The following is a 24,627-nucleotide window of genomic DNA, read 5'->3' on the forward strand; positions in this document are numbered from 1 at the left end:
GCACGCCGGTCGACAGTGTGTGAAAAGCGAGAGAGCTGTCGCCTGGCGGGAGCTCCCTCGTCGAGCAGCAGAGCTAGTCAGAAAAGTACCGTGCCCGCTCTCAATATGCCCCGCCCTGCGCCTTGCAGTCAGCAGGAATCGACAGGCTCGATGGAAGTGGCGGCGTGATTGGGCGGGAGGGCGACGTGAAACCAGCATCAGCAAGCATCGGTGAGGGAGCGAGCGGGCGGGCGGGCGAGGAGGAGGCAGAGGGGATGAGATTGGGGTGGCTTCACCGCGTCGGGGAAAGGGCGCCATGAGAAGACGAGAAATCCTGGTAGCTGGATGGCATCTGCCGCGCTGCACGATCTGCAGATCCTAAAGCGAGCGCCTAGGCATCGCCGCGCAGCCGATCGTGCAGCTTCTGACCGAGCAGACGCGACGACGAGAGGGCTGCTTTGATCTTTGCAGTCTGCTTCTTCTGAAGAGAGGACGTGAGGTGAAGACGAGGCCGTCAAAGAGAGTTTCTGATGCTCGAGGCTACCAACGCCTGTCGGCAGCTGCCTTTGAGTTCACGCCGTCCAAGGAACACTGCAGAGGGAGTGAGCCAATCCTACAGAGAGTGTGAGCCAATCTGGCTGGGGCCGTGGAGGAGGAGGCGCTTCTCCCAAACCTGGTTTGTGGCTTGCTGGCTGGACCATGACCTGGGAGGAGCAGCGGAAGCCCGACGGAGGCCTCCCCGTGCTGCGCGGGCGAATGCGTTGCTGTCTTGCTGCTGCTGCTGCTGATGGCGCCGTCGGCCAGTCAGGCCGTGAGGTCGTTTGTGCTTGCCTCGCTCACCACAACAACTCGACACGCTTGCCTGTCTCAGCAGCCGTCAACGGAGGCGCTAGGAGAAAGCAGCCGTTCGTGCTTTGAATGGCTATCCTGTCGCCATTGCAGTGCCATCCCTGGCCCATAAGCTGCGCATCCGGACAGGAGACCGGATATGTACGGTACGGTCGCTGGTGCTGAGGAAGGCAGCAGCAGGGTAGTAGGACTAGAGGCCTCCAGCAGACCAGGGCCGATTTGAGATGCCTCTTGTTTATGATCGTCTGGCCAAGTCGGATCGAGGCAGGCGTTGGGCGCAAGAGGTCCGACACGGGGAGTGAATGATCGACTGCGAGCCGGCAAGCGTGCATATCCAACTCTGCCTGTGGCGCCCGTCAAACAGCAGTCCAACCTCATACCCCAGATCTCGCGCTGCTGTTAAGCTTCAGATGTGCGAACGTCAACAACGCCTTGCGTACATCCAGCTCCAGCGTGTCGAATCTGCTGCGGTGAAGCCATGCTGCGCGCCGCCACAGCTCGTCTCTCATCTCACTGCCATTGGCACTGCGCGTCCAGTCTTTGGCGGGCAGGCATGTGACAGGGCGATTGGACATGACCAACCGAGCTCGAGCCGGCGTCCTGCGCAATTCCGTGGTGCTGGGATGGGTAGTGTTGACGACGGCTCGAGCCTTCCGGATCTGCAGGGTGTGTGGCTACAGGTGTCTTCTGGTTACCTGGTAGTATTGTTATTGCAGTGCGGGATTGCTGCAGCGATGGGCTGGCGTGCTGGAGCCCGTTATTCCCAGCTTGGGCTGTCTCCCTAGATCACGCATCCCAGGCCGCGTGCCGTGCAGCGCATTTGCCTGTCCGAGTGCTGGTCGCGAGTACATGCAGAGGTGTACATGTAATCCCGCTGTGCTGCCAGCGCGAGGCCCACGGCAGGACGTGTTGTTATTGCTGTCGACAGCAGACACACGGCCGCGCGCAGATTGGTATCCATCCTCGTCCATCACCGATGATAGCAGCGTGACCTCGTACTCCCGCGCACGCCCACGTACACACGACGGCTAGCAGACTACCGGATGCTAGGCTTGGGCCTCTATCGCGGCTAGTGGGCCTCGACGGCGCAGGCGTCTTCTCCAGCTTCCTGCACGGCGCTATTGGATCGGCCTCCACACTGGTGAGTCGTCGCGCGGCCATGGGCGCCCAGAGCGTCGCTCACAATGATGTCTAGTGCGGCCACGACCCAGCGCTCGACTGCACCTCTGCCTCCCCCCATCCAGTCCCGCCGTGGCAGCAGAGGCGGCGTGGTGTGCTGCTTAGCGGACCCTCGACCCTCGACCGCCAGCGAGTCTGTCCGGTCTGGCAAGTGCGTCGCGCACCCATTGAGCAAAGGGCGCCGTCAGCAGCAGGCCAATCCCACCCAACCCGGCCGTTGCTCAACTCTATCGTCTCAAGCCTGGTACGTGTGAACTCTGTCGTTCTTATGCTTAACTGTGGGGTCCAACTGTCGTCAAGCCCATCATTAACTTCACCGTTGGCGACGCTCGCACGCACACGCCCGCCCGCCGCTACTGACTGTCCACCATCCACCACACCTCATCGCCCATTCACCACTTTCCTCTCTGCTGCTGCCCCTACGACCGCACTCCCCTCTGCGCGACTAGTGACTTGTCACTGACGGACACTGACCGACCGCGGCCCAGCAGCACGCCCCCACCGCGCCTGCACATTATCATCGCCATCGCGCCTGCCTCTGACTCTGCTCTGCTCCGCGCGCATTGCCAACTTACCGACGCTGCGTCTGCAATTAAATTCACGCAGCCCGAACCTTCCGCAGCGTCTGAAGCTTTGGATCTTCGGTGCGCCATCAACCTTGAGCGTCTGCTGAACCTTCTGCATCCGCCTCAGGTACAAGACTCCCTCAGAAGTCTGTCGCTCTGATCTGCTCTGCTGGTCGCTGCCGCCGCCGCCGCCGCCGCCGCTGTTCGTCGCTGCTTTGCGCTAGCGACTGCCCGACCACAACAACATACTCCCGCGCGCCGCAACGCTCACGACGATCGCCGAGGAACATCACTTTGCGTATGTCTGCCTGCCCGCACCCAACAACCCAACCCAACCCACCCACCCACCACCACATGCAATCGCCTGCTGGGCGACCGCGCTTATTAGATTACCTCAGCGAACGCCGTGTTGACTTTGGAGCATCTTAGGTCGCCCATCTTCCTTCACCCCACTGCGCCAGCACACTCAATTACTGCCGCCCAGGCACAGTAACCTTTTGGCCCGCAGTGACGCGTTCACGTGCGCGATACTGATTGACTGCGCGCATCTCATCCTGCTCTGAATTCTTCGACGGCGAACTGGCAACTGAACGCCCACCATGAGCACCGGCGGAGGCGCAGGGCCCTTGGTCCCGACTTTCCATGGCTTCGTCCACAACAGCATGGACGGCCTGGTCCTGTTTGAGGCTTGTCTGAGCGGCAAGCTGCATCACGTCCCGCGACGACCGCACGACCGCGAACGCAGCTCGCTCATCAAGAGCGGCAGCATCTTCATCTACGAGGAGAACGCTTCCGGAATCAAGAGGTGGACCGACGGCGTCGCCTGGAGTCCCAGTCGCATTCTCGGCAACTTCCTCATCTACCGCGAACTCGAGAAGCCATTCCCACCCGGCGAGAAGAAGCGAGCCATGAAGCGCAAGCGAACGAGCATGCCTGGAGAGCCGTATCCTCGTCGAGATTCAGATGAGAACGAGGGTGCTGACATCAATACGCCTCTCACCCCACCAGAGCCGCAAGTGCCAGTCGGCGGCGAAGTGAAGCCAGAGATTCCCAGCACTGACCAGGACAAGGAGCTCGAGAGGTCATTGATAGGATCTCTGGTCGACAGCTACGGCTTCCGGCCGGATGGCTTGGTGAAGAAGACGATGAGCATTTCAGTCAACGGAATTTCCCACCACATGGTGTCTTACTACAAAGTGGACGACGTCAAGAACAACCTTCTCCCACGACCGCTGTCGGATCCACGCCTGCAGAACATTTCCGTCCGCCCTGAGCTGTATCTCAAGCAGAACTTCCGTGCACCAGTAGAGGAGACTGAGCATTACGCGATCGACGGTCATATGAACGCACATCCACAGATGATGTACTCTTCGATGGCAGGCGCTCCATATGGTGTGGCTCCAGGCCAGTACTTTGGACGGCAGTACCCTGGCATGTACGGCATGCCCTCAACAACAGGTGCTAGCATGTATGGCAGCGTGACGGGATCTTCATGGCCAACTCAACAGGCTACCGCGGGCGCACTGCCATATGGCTCGCATGGAGGCTACGGCGGCCAAGGCTACAGCAGCTACTACAAAGGCCCAGACCAGACGAATGGATCTGCCGTGAAGACGGACGGCCAACAGCCCACTTCGCAAGGCATCCCATACGGCAGCCAGTACACACCCTCATATCCGAACATGCAGAGGAGCAACTCAGTCTCTACGCCTTCGATGATGCAGTCGTCATACCAGACACCCGTCCAGCAGGGCTCTTCTTCATACGGCGGCACCAACAACGGCCGGCCGTCGTACGGCGGCAACAGCATGAACAGCCCAACGGCGAATGGCCAGGGACCTCCGCCATACGGTAGCGCGTCGTCTCAGCAATACGCGGTTCGCTCTCCTATTCAAGGTTACGGAATGGCGAGTGCTCCACAGAGCGCGGTCACACAGTCACCGCATCCGTCAGTGAAGAGCCCTTCATCTGCCCATCCAAGCACCCCCGCACAGGCGATGAGCAACGATCCCAACGCACAGGTGCACAGTGGTGGCATGCCTTACCGCTCGGGCTCTTACGGCGTTCCACCAACGCAACAATCGGGCCACCCTGGAAACGACATGAACGGTCTGGGCATCAGCAACACTACGAGCTACGCACCTCCCTCGCAGACAGGACCCAGCTACAGCTATGGGGCTGCAGGCCACGGACCTGCGAGTGCTGCGCCGTACGCATCGTAGGAGAGCGACCACGACTCAGACATTGCAAGTTCTGAATGAGACTTTGAAATGGGTTCGCCAAGACGCACCGCCGCGCAAAGAAGCGAACACATCATTATTGATACGAGTATGATTACGCATGTAAGATGAAGACTGTGATTTTGCACAGCTGAGACGGTGCGGGAGCATGGCGTTTCTGCCAGCCCTCTGAGATGGGAACGATTCTACAGGCGAGAGGTCGTTCCCACATCGAGCACGAGACCAAGATGGAATCCGAAAATGGGGAGGCGTTTGGGTTCTGATTTGAATGTGGACTGGGCAGAGGGCCATGTAACATTGCAAAAGGACATACGAAGATGAGGGAAAGGTTGGAATGAAGCCTCACCAGTTAGTTCTGGTGGGCGGCGCGCTTTATTGGCTTTGCTATACCGTGTGCTAACAGATCATACGGCGAGGCGTACTGGGTAGTCGGTAATACTTTGCGTGAAAGAGGGTATGCGAAGATAGACGAAAGTATTGATTGGTCTGATGCGTCGACAAGTTCATCAAATCTTTCCCAGGACCTTCAAATTGAGTGAACTTCATTCAGAGAGTCGAAACACGATCATCGAACAACCACATTATCTTGCTGAATGTCCCGTTTCAAGAAGAACCTGCGACAAACGACTTGTCTGATAACGCCATACATACATTCGACCCTCTCATCTCATCAGACGTTGGCAAACTCTCTCTCCACGCCCATATGAGGGTTCTCAACTTTGAACCCTCCAACCTGGTGTGAGGATACACAGCCTTTCGGCTATGCATGCAAGCGAAAGTCTGCTGCCAACAAAGACTTGGCTTTTACCCAAGACAACAACAGCGTTTCGTTATAGCTGGTGAACCCTGCGTCGATCATTCGCGGGCGAAAAAGTGTGTGTGTGAGAGGGTGATGGTGCAAGCAGGGGATTAGTGATGACGGCGGCCCCCAACAGAAGCTGGATGGGAGATCTGCGAGTTGGAAGCTGGGCAAAAAGTCGCGCACTTCGATCTGTTGGTTGTGTTGTGATGGGACGAGATGGGCTCTTCTCCGATGCTGTCGGGGGACGAAGGAAGTGCTGGGGCTGGAAGGGGGCGCTTCCGACGCTGATGGAGGATCAATTTTTGTGGGCTGCTGATCCGTTTATCGACCGGGTATTTGGATCTGCTTTCGAACTAGCGCTGAAATCAACTCGTTCGCTCTGTGAGAGGAGATGCTCTGCCCTTGTGACAGTCACCTGACCACGTTATTGTCTCTCCAACTTCACCTTCCATGACCTCGACGGCGTGTCTCCCTCGACTTCGCGCCCGCCCGCATGTGAAGCCCTCCATCATTCTACTGTTCTCGACATGCGGTAGTCTCGCCACAACGGCAGCGTCGCCCGCTGCTGGACCTGGGATTCAGGGATTTCATAGGGGTCGAGCACATTTCGTCGACGCCGTTCGCCACACATGCAGTCTCCGCCGCCTGCCTAGCCGCACGCACTTCCTTCGGTATCCTCCTCAGCTTCCTTCGCCCTCATGGATGTCTGCTCTAACGCGCCCAACACAGGAGGGCCACCGTCTTACCCACGCCGCTCTTACCATCACCATTCTCATCAACACGGCAACGTCTGCATTCGGAGAATTCACAAGATAAACGGCAGCCGTCCAGCCCAGGAGAGGATGCGGATCCGTCTGGCGATAGCGTAAGTTGAGCCCTCTCGCTCTACGACTGTCGACTGCGCTTGCGCCATCTTCACACGCCGTGCTTGCTCGCTGTCTCAGCACTCGTTTCGTTCTATTTGTCACTTTGGCCAGGGCCTCCTCTGCAATGCGACTGCGCTGCTGCAACGCCTTCGCCATTTCACAACCGGCGATCACCACTACTGACCGCTTTCTTTTGGTCACGGACTCCACTACCATGCCTGCACGAGCTCGATATCGGCTGGCTTCCGGACGACGTACCCACGGTCCTTGAAATCGAACACACCGTGTCGTCGAATGATGTGTCCACAGCCCAAATTCTGCCGAGGCACCATGGTCGCCCCGGCATTTCCGTATAGGATTTAGGGGATCTTCATCCACCTCTGCCATCCGGCGTCCCAATCGCTTTGCCTTCTTCGAGAAGGCTGCGACATCGAACTCTGTCCACGCCTTACACATCGCTGTCCCTCACACGTGATGCGATATGGGACCTCCCAGGATTGCTTACAACTCACCTGCATAGCTCCACACTTGAGCGCCACACAATGTCAATGGGAATACGAGACTGACCTTCCGCGTTGCAGAGTCCATCACAGCCAAAGCCGAACGACAGGCCAGTCAGTCGAAGTCTAGAAGCCGCGCGGGAACGCACCAAAGCCGTGCGAAATAAGGTCCGCTCCTCCCTAACGAGCCTCACGCCACACGAGAACATCTACAACCTGCCCAACTTCCTCACCGTCACACGTCTGTTCGCAGCGCCGGCGACGGCTTACCTGCTCCTGCACGACCATCACACATGGGCCCTCGGACTGTTTGCCTATGCCGGAATCACGGACCTGGTGGATGGCTGGATGGCGCGGAAGTGGAAGCTGCAGACGGTGGCGGGCAGCGTGATCGACCCTATGGCTGATAAGGCTCTAATGATCATCCTGACCGTCACGCTTGCGGTCAAAGGAGCGATACCATGTAAGGGAACCGCGAATCCTTCCCCGCTTCCAATCACCAACAACGTTACGTCTTGCCTTCGCCCAGAAGCCTAGACTGATGAAAGACACACATCGTTGCTGACTATGCATGTCCATTGCTGCAGTGTATCTGGCGACTCTGATCCTTGGCCGCGACGCATCACTCGCCGTCGCCGCCATCTACTATCGCTATGCCTCGCTACCCGCGCCCAAGACCTTCCTACGATACTGGGACTTCTCGCTGCCTTCGGCCGAGGTGCATCCCACGACCGTCTCGAAATACAACACCTTCCTGCAGCTCATCCTGATCGGATCGACCCTCGCACTGCCAGTGGTCGCGGCTAGCGGACAGCAGACGGAGGTCCTAAATCTCAGCACGGAGCAGCTGCACACGGCGATGCAGTACTTCCAATACGTCGTCGCCGCCACGACGGCATGGAGCGGGTTGAGTTACGCGTACCTCAAGAACGTGGTCACGATCCTGGGCACGAACGAGGAGTTGAAAGCCAAGCAGGGCGCGAGAGGACGAGCCATCATCGGCGTGACGTTTGGTGGGTGTGTGTTGGCTGCTGCATGGCTCGCGGCGAACGTCGATAGACCTGTTGCTGCTGCCGAGAAGGATGGGGAGAAGGAACAGGAAGGAACCGCGTAGCGAGAAAGTATGATGATGTAGGTGTTGAGGAAAAACTTTAAGGCTCGAAGATCATCCGTCACATGCAATGTGTGTTTTCTTGTTTTGATGGGTGGATGGATTGGATGGACTGGTGAGAAGTCTTTTCTTCTCTCGTGTCTTTCATTGTTTTGCCTCGCGGTTTTGTTGCCCAACTCCGTCGTCGGACTCGCCTTGATTGATGCTCGAGAACAATGACTGGAGACAATGATCGAGGAATCTGGCGGGCGTAGACTCGACTCGACTCGATTTGGCCTTTGATTCTTGACAGCAGATGTCTCTTATTAATCCGCAACTCCTCTTCCCTCGGAAATATTTCTTTCCTCCATCCCACGGCAATCGATCAACGATAACTTCATGTTTCCAAGAAAAGAGTCTTCTTTGATACATCCAGGTCCCCCCGCTCCCCCGCGAGCCGAGAAGCCTTCTGCGTCGTCGATGATGGATACATGTACCTTTCCGACAAATCTTCTTCGAGTCCTTATACAAACGCGTCACGATGAGACACGAATGACGATGCTGCGAGACCTATCTTTCCATCTATCCATCTAGCCCAGACATACCCACCCACCTACCCATCCAGCCAAATCAACCCCGAGCCATCTCATCTCCCATCGACGACCGCACGAGAAGGAGAGAGGGAGAGAGAGGACGACACACCCCCATCCACCCACTCATCCACCGCCGCCTTGTTTGCTCTATTCATCCCTCGAAGAATCTCTTGTCCCGTCATGCGCATGCATGCATCTGAATTCTAGTTCTGGAATCGTGAGGGTTTTGTTGCTCGATGATAGACTTTTTGAGTTTTTGGAGAAGTCGTCCCTTTCTAAGACATAGTAAGTAAGTAGCTGCTGTGATGGGGTTTGTTGGTCGCGTGTAGATTCTTGAAAAGGGATCATCACTGAAGGCTATGAGCTCCTTCGGGTTGGTGATGAGATAAGATTTTGCGTCAGCTGGGAAGGCAAGGGATGAAGGAAGAAGAGAGAGGGAAAAGATTAGGAGAGGCAGGGGAGGAAAGACTTGCAGGACCGAAGTAAATAGAGAGACACAGGGGATAATATAAGTAGACAACTTCGAAACAAACTTCGAAACATACTCCTTCCATCCATCTATGAATGAAGGAATGCACTGCACTTAATCGATACGCAAACAACACCTGCGAAAAGTAATGATGATCCTACGACCCATCCGCGACTGAAGTCTACCGACCGATTCCCACCTGCCTGCCTGCCGTGTTGATGGCATCAATACTCTTCTCCCTTCCAAAACCCCCTCCCAAAACCCTTTAGCCCCAGACCAGTTCAAAAAAAGTAGTACTAACAATACACAGAACAATAACCTCAATACTGCTGCTCATGAGAAGACGACACGTCTATCCCACCTCGCCATCAACGACGGCGAGCCGCTGACGGACCGTCTTGGCCTTTTTGCTGATGCCCTTGCGTTTCTTCAGGGGTGGACCGCCCTCCATCGCCGACACAGGCGTTGCGGCGCCAGAAGGATCGTGGGACTGGCCGTCTTCGAATTTGCCCTCGCCTAGAAGAACATAGTCAGTATCGATCTTGACATGTCGAAATTCCTCATCATGCTCACCTTCGTGGTACATATCGTCCATACTCATCTCCTTCTTCTTCGCCGCAGGAGCCTTGCGTTTCCGCTTCCCGCCAGCCTTGGCTTCTTCTTCCATGACTTCGGCTTCACGTCGCTCGATGGCTTCCACCTGATCGTCATCCGCAAGCCACATGGCCATTTCCTTGGTGCGGTTGTTCTCGCGACTCCGGTTGTTGAAGTCGACAACGTTACTGCCGGCTTGGCCAGAGATGACGACACGTTGGACCTCTTCCTTTTGCAACGCTCGCTTGCGGATACGCTCTTCGATCGTGCCGCGAGTGATGAGACGGTAGACTGTGACTTGTCTTGTCTGACCGAGACGATGAGCTCTGTCCATGGCTTGCGAGTCGATGGTAGGGTTCCAGTCAGAGTCGTAGAAGATGACGGTATCTGCGGATGTCAAGTTGATACCCAATCCACCAGCACGGGTAGACAGCAAGAAGACGAAGATCTCTGGCGAGCTTTGGAAGGCCGCCACGGTGTCTCGACGATCTTCGAGCTTCGTGGAACCATCCAGACGGCAGTACTTGTAGTTGCGGTACGTCAGGTACTCTTCCATCAAATCGATCATGCGCGTCATCTGGAAGTATAGCAAGACACGATGTCCGCCTTCCTTCAGTTGGCGAAGCAGCTGATCCAACTTGGCGAGCTTTCCAGAGTCGGTGACGAAACGACGCATGCTCGGGACCTGGACCTTGGTGTATCGCTGCTTCTGAGATGATGGCTCGGGCAGGAGGTTGGTGACTGGGTATTTCGCTGGCGGCAACTTCGACTTTAGAAGAGCTTCCTCGGTAGGGATGTTGATAGGATACAAAGCACGCCGCAACGGTACGTTGAAGAAGCTCGTCTCCTTTTCGACCAGGGAAGTGTTGCTCGAGCAGACAAGTTCAATTGGCGTCGCGGCAGCGGCTGGAAGAGCGCAGGCCTCAATGACGCTGTATCCAGTGTTATCCATGGCATTCTTCGAGATGTTGAAGAGCTTGCTCAAGTTACTGTCAGCAGTGGCATCTGAGAGAGGCTTACGCGCGTTGCGAGCGACGATGTTCAGCATGGCATGAGCAGGGGTGAAACCGGCGTTCTCTTTCTCCTCTTCGTCGTCATCGTAGGCGACCTTGAGTTTGGCCAATTGATGGTCGTCTTTGGCCAAGTCCGTTATTCGCTCGATGAGACTCTGTCGAGCAGTGCGAATCGCATCTCCGGCGGATTGATCGATGAAGCGAAGCCATGAGAAGCCGCTGTTAGTGCTCTTGCCTGACTTGCTCCTGCCTGAAGAAGACTGAATGTGCTTGCCATCCCAAATCGTCAGCTCGTTGCGGAGCCACTTGTTGCGCCAGCCAGCAGTGGCATTGCTGGGACCTGCGACATCAAGTCGTCCTGGATCTTCACCGAGCATGGTAGGCAGCCAATATTCGATCAAGTTGCGAGAGCTGTACGAAACATTGACGTTGTGACCCTCACGCATGAACGACGCGGTCTCGGCGAAGTAGGAGGGGGCGAGTGGACTCCAGGTATCAGCTCGCTCGAACAGATCCGGGTGATTGCAGACCTTTCTGAACTGCATGACCAGGTTCATGAGATGCGCTGTATCCTGATCGTCGCCAGCGGCTGCCTTCTCAATGAGATCCATAATACTGATCTTGTTGCGAAGGTTTGTGTAGTATGCTCGCTGCCGGTAAGTGAGGTCACAGAAGACATCCTCTTCAATCTTGTCGCCAAGCTCTTTCTGGACGTGCTTCTTGATACGACGCAACATGAACGGTTTCAAGATCATGTGCAGACGGCGTAGCTGATCCTCGTTGAGCTTGGAGTTAGACTGGGCATGGTTCTCAATGTCCTTGGAGAACCACTCGGAGAACTCGTCGTGGCTGTCGAAAAGCGAGGGCATGATGAAATGCAGCAGCGCCCACAGTTCTTGCATGTTGTTCTGAATCGGTGTACCGGTCAATAGTAGTCGATTTCGGCAGTGGAACCCAAGTAAAGACTTCCATCTCGATGATTGCGATGACTTAATGGCCTGGGCTTCGTCAAGAATCATGTATTGCCACTTGACCTTCTGGAAGTATGCGGTGTCTTGCACGACCAGCTGGTAAGAAGTGACGAGCACATGGAAAGGACTGTCGCGGCTGTAGGTGATATGCTTGCGATCCCAGAACTTGCGTAGAACTTTTCGATCCTTTGCAGAACCCCAGTATGGGAGAACTTTGATGTCTGGCACGAACTTGGCGATTTCCTGCTGCCAGTTGTGTAGAGTACTGGCTGGAGCGATGACAAGGAATGGACCCCAGATATCATGCATCTCAGCCAAGTAGGCCATGACGGAGATGGATTGAACAGTCTTGCCAAGACCCATCTCGTCGGCCAGAATGCCGTTTATGCCCTGCTCGTACAAGTTGACAAGCCAGTTGAGACCCTTGAGCTGGTACTCTTTGAGCTGGCACGAAAGCATCTTCGGTTGAGCAACATCCATGCTTTGGAGCGATGTGGGATTCTGGAAGTTCATCTCACCCTCATCGAAGTTGGCTTGTGCGTTGGAGATGTCCTGGCCTTCTTCGTCCTCTCCAGACTTGTTGAATGCTCGGGCACGGTCTTGTGCTTCTTTGATGGCATTCTGTGCGTTGGCCATGGCGGCCTGTCGAAGAGCGGTCTCGTCGTCCGCATCGAAGTCCAAGTCCTCGAAGTTGGTGACCTTCTGCCCAACGTCGGCGAGAGAATCAGGCAAGTCGACGGTATGCGTAGCAGATGGATCGTCGGTGGTAGTCTGGCCGCTTGGGACCACGCCATCCCCACCTGCACCATGCTTCTCGATCTCGTCTGTCTTGACCTTCTTGCCGATGAAGTGAGAGTACAGCTCGGTCTGTGAGATCAAGAAGTTGAGCTTCCTCTTCTGTCTGTTCGCTTCGCGCTCGGCTTCGGCCTTGCGGGCCTTGTCAAGCTCTTGCCTCTCGGCTACCTTCCTGCCTTCACGCTCATCACGCTCGTTGCGCTTCCAGAAACCAAGCATCTCTCTCATGGCACGCTTGGCACGGGCTGCCACGTCCTTTGTACTCTTGTTCGTCCGTAGCTGCCATCGTCGAGCTTCCTTCGCGGCGAGCTGGGCCGTCTTGCGAGCATTGCTCTGCTTCGTATCAAGGCTGTTATTCTTAATACGTGCGACTTTAGGCACTGCCTTCGCAATGTCGCGAGTGATCTGCTCGTAAATCTGGTTGTATCCTTTGCTGTCAAACTTGGCCATTCCAGTAAGACCAGCGGTAGGCTGCATGTCGAACGTAGCAGGGGTGACCTCACTAAGGGGTTCCGAGTCTTCTCGAAGCTTTCTCTCTGCGTACGCAGCGAGCCTCTCTTCCTCCTTTGGAGCGATGAGTGGCAGGTCTTGTCCTTGGTCGATGTAGGCTTGGGCGAGACGAGCGTTATCCTTCTCGGCCTGCTTCTGCTCTTTGCTCTTCCTGGCCCTACCAGCTCCCCCGCCACGGCCGCCACGTCCACGTCCTCTGCCACTAACGGTGAACTCGGGAGTACCTTCTTCATTGCCAAGACCGGTGTTGCTGGTGTAGAAGGAAGTCATAAGTCCACCATCCAGATTGACCTCTCGCTCGCGTCTTCCAAGAGCTGCTGTAGTATGGGGCGATTCATTTCGGAACTCCTTGGACGGTGTGATGCCCTGTAGGCGACTTTGCGTATCTCGGATCTTTTTGTCGTAACGCTGAATGTCACGCTCGATACGTGCCTTTTCATCCTCGTCCTGAACAGTTGCCAGTGTCTGGATCGCTTCGTCACGCTTCTGCTGTTCGTCCGCGATGGCCTTCTCCCGTCGTCGCTTCCGCTGCTGATCTTTCTTTCGCTCCTTGTCCTCTTCGATCTCTTTCTGTCGTACTTCCTCGGCGACCTCATGTTCATGCTGATCAATGAACAGGCTCTTCTCAGTCTCTGCTGCCGCGGCAAAGTGATCGTGATACTTTTGCATCAAGTTGTACCGTCGTCGCTTGCGCTTCACGGTCTCTGCAACCTCGTTCTCCAAAGCACGCTTTGTGGTTCTCTGCTGAAATTCAGTCCTTGGCACTTCAATGCCTGGCATGTCCACTTCCACATCAGACAAATCCCGTGCTTCTATCTCCTTATACGCAGCCTCCGTGTCGCGAATAGTCAAACTGGGAGGCCCAGTCTGCGGCGGTAAGGCGGATGTAGGAGCTGGGCGAGAAGTGGTATCCGTACCACGCTGAGGAGCGATATGTGCTGGTGGTTCATCCTTGATTCGAGGTTGAGATTGTGATCCGCTGTGTGGTCTGCTTGACTTTCTGCCTGAGGTCTTCGTTGGGACGTGTGGTGGCGGAGGTGCTTCAACGACAGGTGCTGGCGCAGAAGGAGGAGCCGGCGCAACTGCTGGTGCGGGTGCTGGAGCTGGAGCTGCTATCTTAGGTTCCTCGTTCTTTGCAGGAGCTGGCTCTCTCGTGTCGTCGGATAGCAGATTCATCATCGACATTGGGTTTGTAGATCGCTGAGGCGGAGGAGCGGCAGAAGCAGACTCGGTGCCGGCCGTGTGCGAGTGATGGCCATTGCTTCGTACTGGATCGTACGCACCTGGCGACCTCGCATCCACAGGAGGTGGCGGTACGGGGTGCGCATGTGATGAGACGGGCGGTGATGATTGACTCGGGTGTCGGCTCATGACTGGGCGTTGCTCGAGGTGATGGCCGTTGGCGTATGGGGGAGCTGGTGGGTGCTGCTCGTAGGTGTTGCGACTCTGCACGGGCGATCTTGGCTGGTATGGGGTACTGTTCATGCTGACATCGCGTGTTCCTGCTCGTTCCTCCTTGGTCGGGTCATAGTAGCTCGAGGTTGGACGTGTGGCCGAGGGTGATGGAGGCACGCTCCTGTATGGGGGGCCGCTGTTCTGATACGAGTTTGAGCGCTCGCGGGAGGTATAGGTGTGAGCGTGGGCTTGTGACGGGCTCTGGCTCGGCGGGCGTTCCATGTTTGCTGGTGGTGCCCAACTGAGTCTATCGTGTCGGCACTCTTGTTCTTTCACCGCGCCATTTATTTGATGTCTGCGCCAATGGCTTCAAGTCAGAGGCGATGGGTGTAGCGATGGTATGATGGTATGGCTGGGGCGCGAAGGGTTGGGCGGCGGAGGTCGTCGCTCGGCTGGTCTTAGCTGACAACGCTGGTCTGATCTGGTGGCAGACTCGCGCTTTATTAATCGACCCCTTCGGCGATGTGGTGGACGCGGTGTCGCGATGGGGTGGGGTGGGGTGCGGCGACGGCGATGGTGGAAATGGAGATGGAGATGGGAGAGTTGGCGATGATGATGACGGCGGCGGGTGGTTGGTGCTTGTCACTACGGGAGCAATATAAGGAGTTGGCTTAGAACCGGCTCCAGACTCGCGACCAGCTGCTGTGAGTTTCTCAGAACGTACGCGATCCAATACACGCGGCGTCTAGCCACAAAAGAGGTAGCAGTCGATGACGGCGGTATCTTGTGACTTTGACGGTATTGTTCCTATCGAGTGTTTTCACATTGTCTATGCGCTGCGCGTTGCTCCCCGCGGCCGGCCGTCGTGCGAAGCCTGCGACATCCATCGCCATAGGTTCTTTCAGTGTTCAGATCTCGAGTGGGTTCTTCAGAGAAACGAGCCTTCTGATTGGTCAGAACGGCCTGTCAAACACTGCACCCTCATTGCCGTTTATCTACAAGAAACGACATCTGACAATAATTTGTACTGGCAGACTCCTCTCATATTGCTCAAATCAATCTCTCGAATAGCTAATTCTTCGTGCATCTCATACAGAAGTGAATCTCTTGACCAAGACCTTTGCCCGCTAGTCTTCGACGCTAGCATCTGAAAGTCTCGACGATCTGCTTTGCGGAATTTCAGGATCCAAGAACTCGACCTTCATTGCCTCACAAACCACCCTCCCAACACCATGGCGGCCGTCTACAAATCCGTCAGCAAGCAGCCAAATGGCAAAGCGAAAACAGACGACAACGAGCCGAAACCCAAAAATCGCCAGCGAGTCCTCATCCTAACCTCGCGAGGCGTGACCTACAGGTAAATGATTTTCTCTCAACATTACCCATATCCAATACTGATGTAGATGTTTTACAGACACCGCCACCTCCTCAACGACCTGCACTCCCTCCTCCCACACTCCCGCAAAGACGCCAAACTCGACACCAAAACCCAACTGCACCAACTAAACGAACTCGCCGACCTCTACAACTGCAACAACGTCCTCTTCTTCGAAGCCCGCAAGGGCAAAGACCTCTACATCTGGCTGTCCAAACCGCCCAACGGCCCGACGGTGAAACTGCACTGCCAAAACATCCACACCATGGAGGAGCTGAACTTCCCGGGGAACTGTCTGAAGGGCTCGAGGCCGGTGTTGAGTTTCGACGCGAGTTTCGAGAAGCAGGCGCATACAAGGGTGATTAAGGAGTTGTTGACGCATACGTTCGGGGTGCCGCCGACGAGTCGCAAGACGAAGCCGTTTGTGGATCATGTTATGGGGTTCACGTTGGCGGATGGGAAGGTTTGGATCAGGTGTTATCAGATTCAGGAGACGGAGGCGGTGGCGAAGAAGAAGGAGGGGGAGAAGGAGGAGAAGGATGCAAAGGCGAAGGTTGTGGCGAAGACGAGCAAGGGCGAGACTCAAGTTTCGCTGCAGGAGATTGGGCCGCGATTGGTTCTTACGCCGATTGTGATGTTGGAGGGAAGTTTTGGTGGACCGGTCATTTATGAGAACAAGGAGTTTGTGTCGCCGAACCAGATCAGGAGTGATTTGAGGAAGGCGAAGGCTGGGAGGTATAATCGTCGTACTGAGGCGACGGTTGAGAGGAAGGCCAAGAAGAGGGACATGGGTCTCAGGACGGGTGAGGGCACGAGGGAGGTCGATGAGCTGGATGAGAGAGTACTCTTTGCTTGAGAAACGAGTGCTCTACGGTACCTTGTACTCGATAGTCATCTTAGCGCGGCGCTGGGGAAGGAAAATCGACATGTGCTTTGCTTCATCTCGACATCACATGTTGGTCGGTCACACAGGTCATACCCACTTCGAGAGACGACTTCACGACATGCTGCGTGACATCTATATAGGATGTTCAGGTCACGATTGCGTGTCTTGTTCAATGCATTCATCACATTACATGAGTGAGCAGAAGAAGGGGGCCGTATCTCACGACCTTGATTTCCCCATATTGACGCCTGAGCGAGCCATTGTGGCCACTGAAACCCATGTCTCTCCGCGCCTCCAGCTAGTTTCCGTGTAGTCTTTTCTCATGCATGCACCACGCCTAATCGCAACCCAAAAGCCAGCTCCACGCAGACCTCGTCGTCAATTTTCCTTGACGTGCTTGGCCGCACTCATATCGCGCTGGGGTAGAGCATGATGCGCACCATGGCGCCGAAGGACTTGGATGGCAGGTTGTGCCTGAACTGTGCTCTCACGAGGCCCGAGTTGCCTGTGTCACAAAATACATATTAGCCATCATCTTCTTTTCCTCATCCCCCTCAATACATGAGAGGTGATGGTGTAGCTCGTACCATGTGTCCGCGTAACCTTGCCCCAAATGACCCGAATCTTGGTGCCTCTAATCTCCTTCTTGCCACGGTAGACGTATGCGATGCGCTTGCCCAGGTAGAAGGATGCGGCCTTGGGGTCGTCGACGCCCTCGATCTTAATGAGCGACGTGCCCGGGTTGGTGACGTGCTTGGAGCGCTGGTACGAAAGGTGCTTGCCCCTGCGGAAGAGTCACGTTAGTATGGATGGCATATTTTCATCGTTCGAAGTCTCGATGTCGGGGTTGGGTAGTCATTCGACGGTGGGTTTTGATCGCGACGTACTTGACGTAGAGTCGGTGTCCTTGCTGTCCCTCAGGCATTGTGGCGGTGTTTGTCGAGCGAGATCGTGGGTGGGTGGTGGTGTCGCTGCTTGATGTCGTCGCTATCGCACGCTGGAAGCCGCTGAGGTTGGAATTCCGTGGGCAAGTGGTCAGGTCTTGGCGAATTTCCAGCTAGGCTCAGTTGAGACACGATTGGCGGCACAAGCGAGGTGCGGGTTGGGCCGCTTTCACGGCTGCGTACATGTACCTTGCCTGCACAGTGCCTTCCATCCCCATTACTTCCAAGCCATCTAAACAGCTCGGAGTGCAATCAGCATCGCAGTCGCTTGTGACGAGTGGGAGAAATGGCAATTCTATACGTTCCAGAACGAGGAGGGTAAATGCGACGCGCGCCGACGATTCGCACAATCGAAGGCCGTTCTTGAAAATCACCTACAAAACAGTTTGATTTTCAAACACGCCCATCAAGCAGTTAGGTCTTGGAGACTGATGTGTTGATCATGTGCCTTGGAACGGAGTGTTCGTCAGCTTCAGCGAGCTGCCATTTGGAAAACGCCAGTCGTTCGACACCATGAAATCTCTCGATGGCCAGACGACGGCCCAAGATGCAACTTGTCAAGATCAATGACATACTCGTGGGTATGAGAAAAGAGACTGATGAGTCGTGTCAGATCTCTCGCTATGCCGCGACTCCTCGCTCCCCGAGTCTTGATTAGAAAACTTCGTCGGCTGCTCTGCGGATTCATCGGTACAGTCTATTCCATGGAGTCTCTGCTCACAAATCGAACACAACAGCTTTTGCTCTGCGATAAGGGCATGGAAAATCTTCAGGATGGGGTGCAGTATTGTAGTCACGCAACAGCTGGCGTCAATGGCAATGGATGGTGGAGTTGGGACGTACACAGATTGTGAGTGATACTGCAGCAATACCCGATTCTCGGTCTTAAGAACCGGCCCCAGCTCGCGGTATCCTCGATATGGCTTCAAGGTCTGACTCGAAGACTCGGAGGATATCAATAGATAGCATTGTCGGTCTGTCCATACGCCCCGGAATCACTCGGATTTTCTACATGTGTTGAGTCTCGTCAAGATGAATGTAAATTCAACCTAACGGTGTGGACGAGGTTGAACGGCGGATGCATACGGCATATGCTCTGGATAAAATGCTGCCGTCACGCTTGGTGGTCGGCGGAACCTTACGTTGCGCTTAGAAAGCACATGGTCTAAGAGCAGACAATCACAAGTAGAAAACGTTTGTTCGCATGTGGCATTCACGAGCCTTCCTCCACCGCGCCTGCCTCATCAAATAATCCATCTTTTTCCGACGTTGCCACTGCAACGCACCAACAACAACGATTGTCCGAACTGGCCTGATTTGAGAGCGAGACCGCCATCGCAAGACTCTCGGACCCTGGCCCTACTGCGTCACTTCGGGTGCCCCGCCAAACTGCATCGAGCTCTTTCCTCCCTAACACTCAACAAATTCTACATCAACCTCATCGCCTTCCTCTCGCTCCTCATCGCCTACTCTCTTCTCGCACGACCGTCGCCCACTCGCCCATCCCACGACGTCGCAATGGCCAACACGGTTATTCATCCGGAGGTCGAGGCCAACGCAGGGTAAGCATCACAGTTGCGGTGAACTTTTGTTGTTGTTTCAGCGGCGAGCGGCGGGCGGCAGAGCAGGTGGACATGGATATTGTTTGGCGGGCGGGTGTGATGGCTGTACTGACTATAGAGGACTTGGGCGTGCTTTTCCATCTCCATTGTTTCGCACATGATTACTCGCGTCATGTCCATATCCGTCTCGAGGGCCAATGCTGACACGCGGGCTGTTGCAGCACGATCGAGCTCAAGGACAACACTGTCGTTGTCGTCCTCGGAGCCTCTGGCGATCTCGCTAAGAAGAAGACCTTCCCTGCCCTCTTCGGCCTCTACAGAAATGGCTTCCTCCCCAAGGATGTCAAGATCGTCGGCTACGCCCGTACCAAGATGGACCACACCGAGTATTTGAAGAGAGTCAAGTCGCACATCAAGACCCCAACGAAAGAGCTGGAGCAGCAGCTGGATGATTTCTGCAAGTTCACAACCTACGTCGCCGGTCAGTATGACAAGGATGAGAGCTTCCAGGAGTTGGAGAAGCACCTGCAGGGTTTGGAGAAGGGTCAGAAGGAGACGAACCGTGTCTTCTACATGGCGCTCCCACCATCCGTCTTCATCCCTGTTTCCGAGCATCTCAAGAAGAACAACTACCCCAAGTCTGGCATCGCCCGTATCATTATCGAGAAGCCATTCGGCAAGGACCTGGCTTCTTCGCGCGAGCTCGACCAGGCTCTGCGGCCAAACTGGAAGGAGGAGGAGATCTTCCGTATCGACCACTACCTGGGCAAGGAGATGGTCAAGAACATCCTTATCCTCCGATTCGGCAACGAGTTCTTCGGTGCTACCTGGAACCGCAACCACATCGACAACGTTCAAATCACCTTCAAGGAGCCGTTCGGTACTGAGGGCCGCGGTGGCTACTTTGACGAGTTCGGCATCATTCGCGACGTCATGCAGAACCATCTCCTCCAGATCCTCACCCTCCTCGCCATGGAGCGCCCAATCTCATTCAGCGCGGAGGACATCCGTAACGAGAAGGTCCGTGTCCTGCGCGGCATGCCAGCCATTGAGCCAAAGAACGTTATCATCGGCCAGTACGAGAAGTCGCTCGATGGTTCAAAGCCAGGCTACAAGGAGGATGACACTGTGCCGAAGGAGTCTCGCTGCCCAACTTTCGCTTCAATGGTCGCCTACATCAAGAACGAGCGTTGGGATGGCGTGCCATTCATCCTCAAGGCAGGCAAGGCTCTCAACGAGCAGAAGACTGAGGTTCGCATTCAGTTCAAGGATGTCACGTCTGGTATCTTCAAGGACATTCCGCGTAACGAGCTGGTGATCCGAGTTCAGCCAAACGAGAGCATCTACATCAAGATGAACTCCAAGCTTCCAGGTCTCAGCATGCAGACCGTCGTGACCGAGCTCGACCTTACCTACCGCCGCCGATTCTCCGACCTCAAGATCCCAGAGGCCTACGAGAGCTTGATCCTCGACTCGCTCAAGGGCGACCACTCCAACTTTGTCCGTGACGACGAGCTCGACGCCTCGTGGCGTATCTTCACTCCTCTCCTTCACTACCTCGACGACAACAAGGAGATCATCCCCATGGGCTACCCATACGGTGAGTGATGACTATTCTGATGATATATACTCTGGCTAACGTTCATGACAGGCTCCCGCGGTCCAGCTGTCCTCGACGACTTCACTTCTTCATACGGCTACAAGTTCGCAGATGCAGCAGGGTACCAATGGCCACAGCACCAGATCGAACCCAACAAGTTGTAGATTTGAACGGCGCACTAATCTCACTTTGGTTTCTCTAGGCGCGAGGATTGAAGCTCGATGACTACAGAAGCGAATAGTGCGACTTTCGACAACAGCGAACAAGCGATTTGAGTAGATGAAGGGCAGGAGCTTCTGGAAAGGCTGTTTCTTTCTCGACGATTACTGTGCTATGCGACGATCCAGAAACCACAAGACGACTAGATGTGATGCCCAGAAGGGCTGGTAAATAGACCTGAGCTTTGGGTTGTGAATGAGAAAAGCTCTGCATGACAAGTGCGATGTTCCCGCTACGTTTCATTGATGATTTTCATGTGTTTCGTGACTTTAGCGCGGACCCGGGGAGCTGGAGACCGCATGCAGTTACCCGCCTTTTCCGCGACTCGACCTCGAGCACTCGGCAGCCACCTTCGACGCTCGAGGACAGTATCACTTCTTCTTTCCGCATTACAATCCTCTCAGTTGGAGCTGTAGTTCTCGCGACCTTCCAAGCACGATCGACGCGCGTTTGGCGAACTCATCCATGCAACGGCCCACGCGTGGCAGCAGCCAGGCCAATGCTGACCTGACACCTTGCACCGACCAACTTCACGACTGAGGGCGTGTCCCCTCCTTCCACTCGTTCACTATAGATCCCCACAAACCTTTCCTCTGCGATCATGACGACGACCTCCACAGGCGCCTCGTCATGGACCGGCCAACCTCGAATCAAGGGCAACTCGGAATTCATGCGCCTGTTCCTCCTCACCCTCAGCCTAATCGGCCTGCAATTCTGCTGGGGCACCGAACAGACGTACGCAACGCCCTACCTCCTCAAACTCGGCCTCAGCAAGGGAAAGATGTCGCTGGTGTGGATTGCGGGGCCTCTGTCGGGATTGATCATGCAGCCGATTATTGGTATGATTTCGGATAAGAGCAGTAGCAAGTATGGGCGGAGGAGGCCGTTCATGGTGGGTGGGACGGTCGCGGTGGCGGTCTGTTTGATCATACTGGGGTGGGCGGAGGATATCGTGGGGTGGTTTGTTGAGGAGGGGGAGAGGGTACGTTTCATTGGGGATGAGATGTGTGGGTGGGGATTGATGCTGATGAGGATATAGAGGAGGCATACGACTGTCATGCTGGCGGTTGTGGATATCTACATACTGGACTTTGTGATCAACATCGGTATGGGAGATCTTCGAGAGCGAAGTGGTGGCATGATGTTGACATATTCTCAGCGCAAGCCACATGCAGAGCCCTGGTGGTTGATGCTCTACCGGTATCGCAGCAGCAGCTTGGAGCAGCATGGGGTAAGTCCAAATCAACCTATCAAAACATATGAGTGGAAAGTCCTGAAGTTCTGAAGTGGCTAGGATGATTGGCATTGGCCATATGCTTGTGTTCGGCTTTGGCGCGCTCGACCTGAACACCGTCCTCCCCAGCGCTCTCTTCGGCGACACGCAGTTCAAGAAGGTGTGCTCCATTGCGGCGATGGTTATGGTGGCCACGCAGTTCACGACCTGCTGGGCTGTGACGGAACGCGTGCTTGTCTCTGATGGGAGCAAGTTCACTGGAACGGATCAGAGCCTGTGGTCGACTGTGAAGCAGATCTATGAGAGGGCGATATTCTTGCCGGAACGCATACAAGCAATATGCTCGATTCAATTCTGGTCGTGGATCGGATGGTTTCCAATGATGGTAGGTGTCCCCTCGTGCATGGTTGAGGACTTGGCTAATGCGTCTTTAGTTCTACGGCAGCACTTGGGTCGGCGAGATCTACCTCAGAAACGCAGCGCCCAACGCTTCAGCAGACGCGTTGACTGAGGTCGGCCGCATTGGCAGTACAGGACTCATCATTCACAGCACGGTCGGCTTCACAACGGCCATTGTCCTTCCGTGGCTGGTGACGAGTCCTGGCGAGGAGGAACAACCAGGTTATACACCTCGCCCACCCGAAAGTCTAAAGTCCGTCGTTAACATTGCGAAAGGGACCAAGAAGCCATCCCTTCTCAATGTCTGGACGGCGGGGTGCGCCATGTTCGCGGCCTTTATGATCTGGGCGCCTGTGGTACAGTCAGTGGGCTTCGCCATCTTCCTCATGGCCATCACTGGCGTCCCATCCGCAATCGCAGGTCTCTCGGTGGGCACGTTCATCGGGGTAGAAGTCCAAAAACTAGGCTCCTACCTCCCCGTCTCCCACACCCCCAACGCATCCTCCAACACCCACCGCTTCTCCGACGACATCGAACTCGACAACAACAACGCCACACCCACCACCCTCCACGTCCGACACTCCTCGGCCGAATCCGTCGGCAACGCGTCCACTGGCGAGCTCAGCGGCATCTACCTAGGCATCCTCAACATCTACACCACCTTACCGCAATTCGTAGGCACGGCGATCAGCTGGGTGGTCTTCTCGATCTTAGAACCGGGCAAGAGTCCGGAGCTCGCGCAGGATGCGCACCCGGATGAGCATCATTCGACGGAGGGGTTAAGTGGGATCGGGGTGTGTCTTTTTATCGGGGCGCTGTGTTCGATCGTCGCGGCGAGGGCGACGAGGCGGCTGAAGGAGGGTTGATAGATGAAGATTTGAATGTGAGAAAGATTGCTGCGAGGTCGTGCCGGGTTTACGTTTTCATGTTTCTCTGAGACGTGATTCTCACGCGACACTACTGCTGTCTGCCGCGGACTGATGAGTCCGTCGATTGCTAGACTTGATGCCGTCGTGTCAAAGTCGATGCATGTCTTTTGCTCCTCGTGCTCCTTCGTTCCGCGGCCCCGCCCAGCCCCCCGGCGTGCGAGCGAGTGTTTTGGTCTTGTATGTGTGATGGATCAGGCCGGAAGAGTGTGAGAGTGAAAGTCTGGGCGCTGACAGGCCTTGATGATGGAGGATTTTTGGCAAGGTTCATGGGATCTTGTGCATGCAGTTCTGCAGAGAGAGAGAGAGAGGTGGCTGGGCGTGTGATGAAGACGAGTAGGAAACTTGAATACAGCGCAGTAGTGTACAAGATCGTGCTTTTATTTGATGAATATGTGCAGGATGGCGGGTGGTTTGTTGGAGCATATGATGGATGGTGTATTGCTTCTCTCTCGGCCCCGAACTTTGTGTAAATGCTAGCGCTGGCTTACAGTTTTTCTTGGTGCTGTTGTTCTACGGTTCTTCTTGGAGGGAGCAAGCTTCCAGACGATGTGTGTAAGGTAATCTTGGAATGGCGTACGATGGCTAGCCGTTTGGACTAGCGATACGGAGCTAGTTTCGGCGCCACCTCGCCACTTTGAAGATTGATGTTTCTCGCGAGATGTGCTGTATAGTACAGTACAGTATCCGAGGCGAAGCATAGAATGGTATGGAAGGACGTTCTGGAGTGATGGAGTGAGACCAAACCCGAAAACGAGCTTCACGTCAGCTGCTGCTCCAGAACTCCATGGGCCAGGCCAGGAACATTGCAGCTTGCAGCTTGCAGCAAGGTGAGAGCGTGAAGGAACAAAACCTGAGACAAGGACTTTATACAGCACAGCATCCCCAAAGCAGGCAAAAGAAGTACGCGGCCTCTCGACCAATACGAAGAGCTTACAAGGAGCCTGTGTGGCTGACTTCCATCTCACTGGTTCAATGGCGATGTGTTTATTCTTGGAGCTCTTTTTCAAGCATATGGATTTTTTGGAGGTGTCGAGGGAGAGCTTTCGCCACAGCAGCGCCATTCGGTCC

At 55.3% G+C, this 24,627-nt stretch overlaps 8 protein-coding genes across 8 annotated transcripts; 6 read left to right on the forward strand and 2 right to left on the reverse strand.

Moving 5' to 3' along the window:
• Positions 1–1,052: 1,052 nt before the first annotated feature.
• On the forward strand, positions 1,053–1,860 carry M409DRAFT_49301 (uncharacterized protein; the record flags this gene model as incomplete). The annotated part of the gene is made up of 3 exons (XM_033811204.1): positions 1,053–1,112; positions 1,239–1,494; positions 1,628–1,860. The coding sequence occupies 3 exons, from the start codon at positions 1,053–1,055 to the stop codon at positions 1,858–1,860; spliced, it is 549 nt and encodes a 182-aa protein (XP_033673658.1).
• A 1,312-nt stretch (positions 1,861–3,172) lies between these two features.
• M409DRAFT_62469 (uncharacterized protein) lies at positions 3,173–4,795 on the forward strand (the record flags this gene model as incomplete). The annotated part of the gene is made up of 1 exon (XM_033815188.1): positions 3,173–4,795. The coding sequence occupies one exon, from the start codon at positions 3,173–3,175 to the stop codon at positions 4,793–4,795; it is 1,623 nt and encodes a 540-aa protein (XP_033673659.1).
• Positions 4,796–7,182: 2,387 nt separating this feature from the next.
• M409DRAFT_35455 (uncharacterized protein) lies at positions 7,183–8,095 on the forward strand (the record flags this gene model as incomplete). Its single annotated transcript, XM_033810402.1, has 2 exons — positions 7,183–7,444; positions 7,569–8,095. Coding segments are annotated over 2 exons (789 nt in total), but the record flags the coding sequence as incomplete, so codon positions are not given.
• Positions 8,096–9,485: 1,390 nt separating this feature from the next.
• M409DRAFT_35456 (uncharacterized protein) lies at positions 9,486–14,192 on the reverse strand (the record flags this gene model as incomplete). Its single annotated transcript, XM_033810403.1, has 3 exons — positions 9,486–9,649; positions 9,707–13,210; positions 13,295–14,192. 3 exons carry the CDS (start codon positions 14,190–14,192, stop codon positions 9,486–9,488), a joined length of 4,566 nt encoding a protein of 1,521 aa, XP_033673661.1.
• Positions 14,193–15,643: 1,451 nt separating this feature from the next.
• M409DRAFT_35391 (uncharacterized protein) lies at positions 15,644–16,642 on the forward strand (the record flags this gene model as incomplete). Its single annotated transcript, XM_033810390.1, has 3 exons — positions 15,644–15,768; positions 15,826–16,288; positions 16,352–16,642. 3 exons carry the CDS (start codon positions 15,644–15,646, stop codon positions 16,640–16,642), a joined length of 879 nt encoding a protein of 292 aa, XP_033673662.1.
• A 437-nt stretch (positions 16,643–17,079) lies between these two features.
• M409DRAFT_16736 (uncharacterized protein) lies at positions 17,080–17,597 on the reverse strand (the record flags this gene model as incomplete). Its single annotated transcript, XM_033803745.1, has 3 exons — positions 17,080–17,177; positions 17,260–17,456; positions 17,560–17,597. The coding sequence occupies 3 exons, from the start codon at positions 17,595–17,597 to the stop codon at positions 17,080–17,082; spliced, it is 333 nt and encodes a 110-aa protein (XP_033673663.1).
• Positions 17,598–19,134: 1,537 nt separating this feature from the next.
• On the forward strand, positions 19,135–20,942 carry M409DRAFT_49307 (uncharacterized protein; the record flags this gene model as incomplete). The annotated part of the gene is made up of 3 exons (XM_033811205.1): positions 19,135–19,178; positions 19,400–20,778; positions 20,830–20,942. The coding sequence occupies 3 exons, from the start codon at positions 19,135–19,137 to the stop codon at positions 20,940–20,942; spliced, it is 1,536 nt and encodes a 511-aa protein (XP_033673664.1).
• A 656-nt stretch (positions 20,943–21,598) lies between these two features.
• Positions 21,599–23,496, forward strand: M409DRAFT_49308 (uncharacterized protein; the record flags this gene model as incomplete). The annotated part of the gene is made up of 5 exons (XM_033811206.1): positions 21,599–21,979; positions 22,037–22,103; positions 22,157–22,228; positions 22,285–22,616; positions 22,666–23,496. 5 exons carry the CDS (start codon positions 21,599–21,601, stop codon positions 23,494–23,496), a joined length of 1,683 nt encoding a protein of 560 aa, XP_033673665.1.
• Between the last annotated feature and the right edge of the window lie 1,131 nt (positions 23,497–24,627).

This window comes from Zasmidium cellare (genome assembly GCF_010093935.1).
Source record: "Zasmidium cellare ATCC 36951 unplaced genomic scaffold M409scaffold_2, whole genome shotgun sequence".
In the NCBI taxonomy this organism is placed as follows: Eukaryota; Fungi; Ascomycota; class Dothideomycetes; order Mycosphaerellales; family Mycosphaerellaceae; genus Zasmidium; species Zasmidium cellare.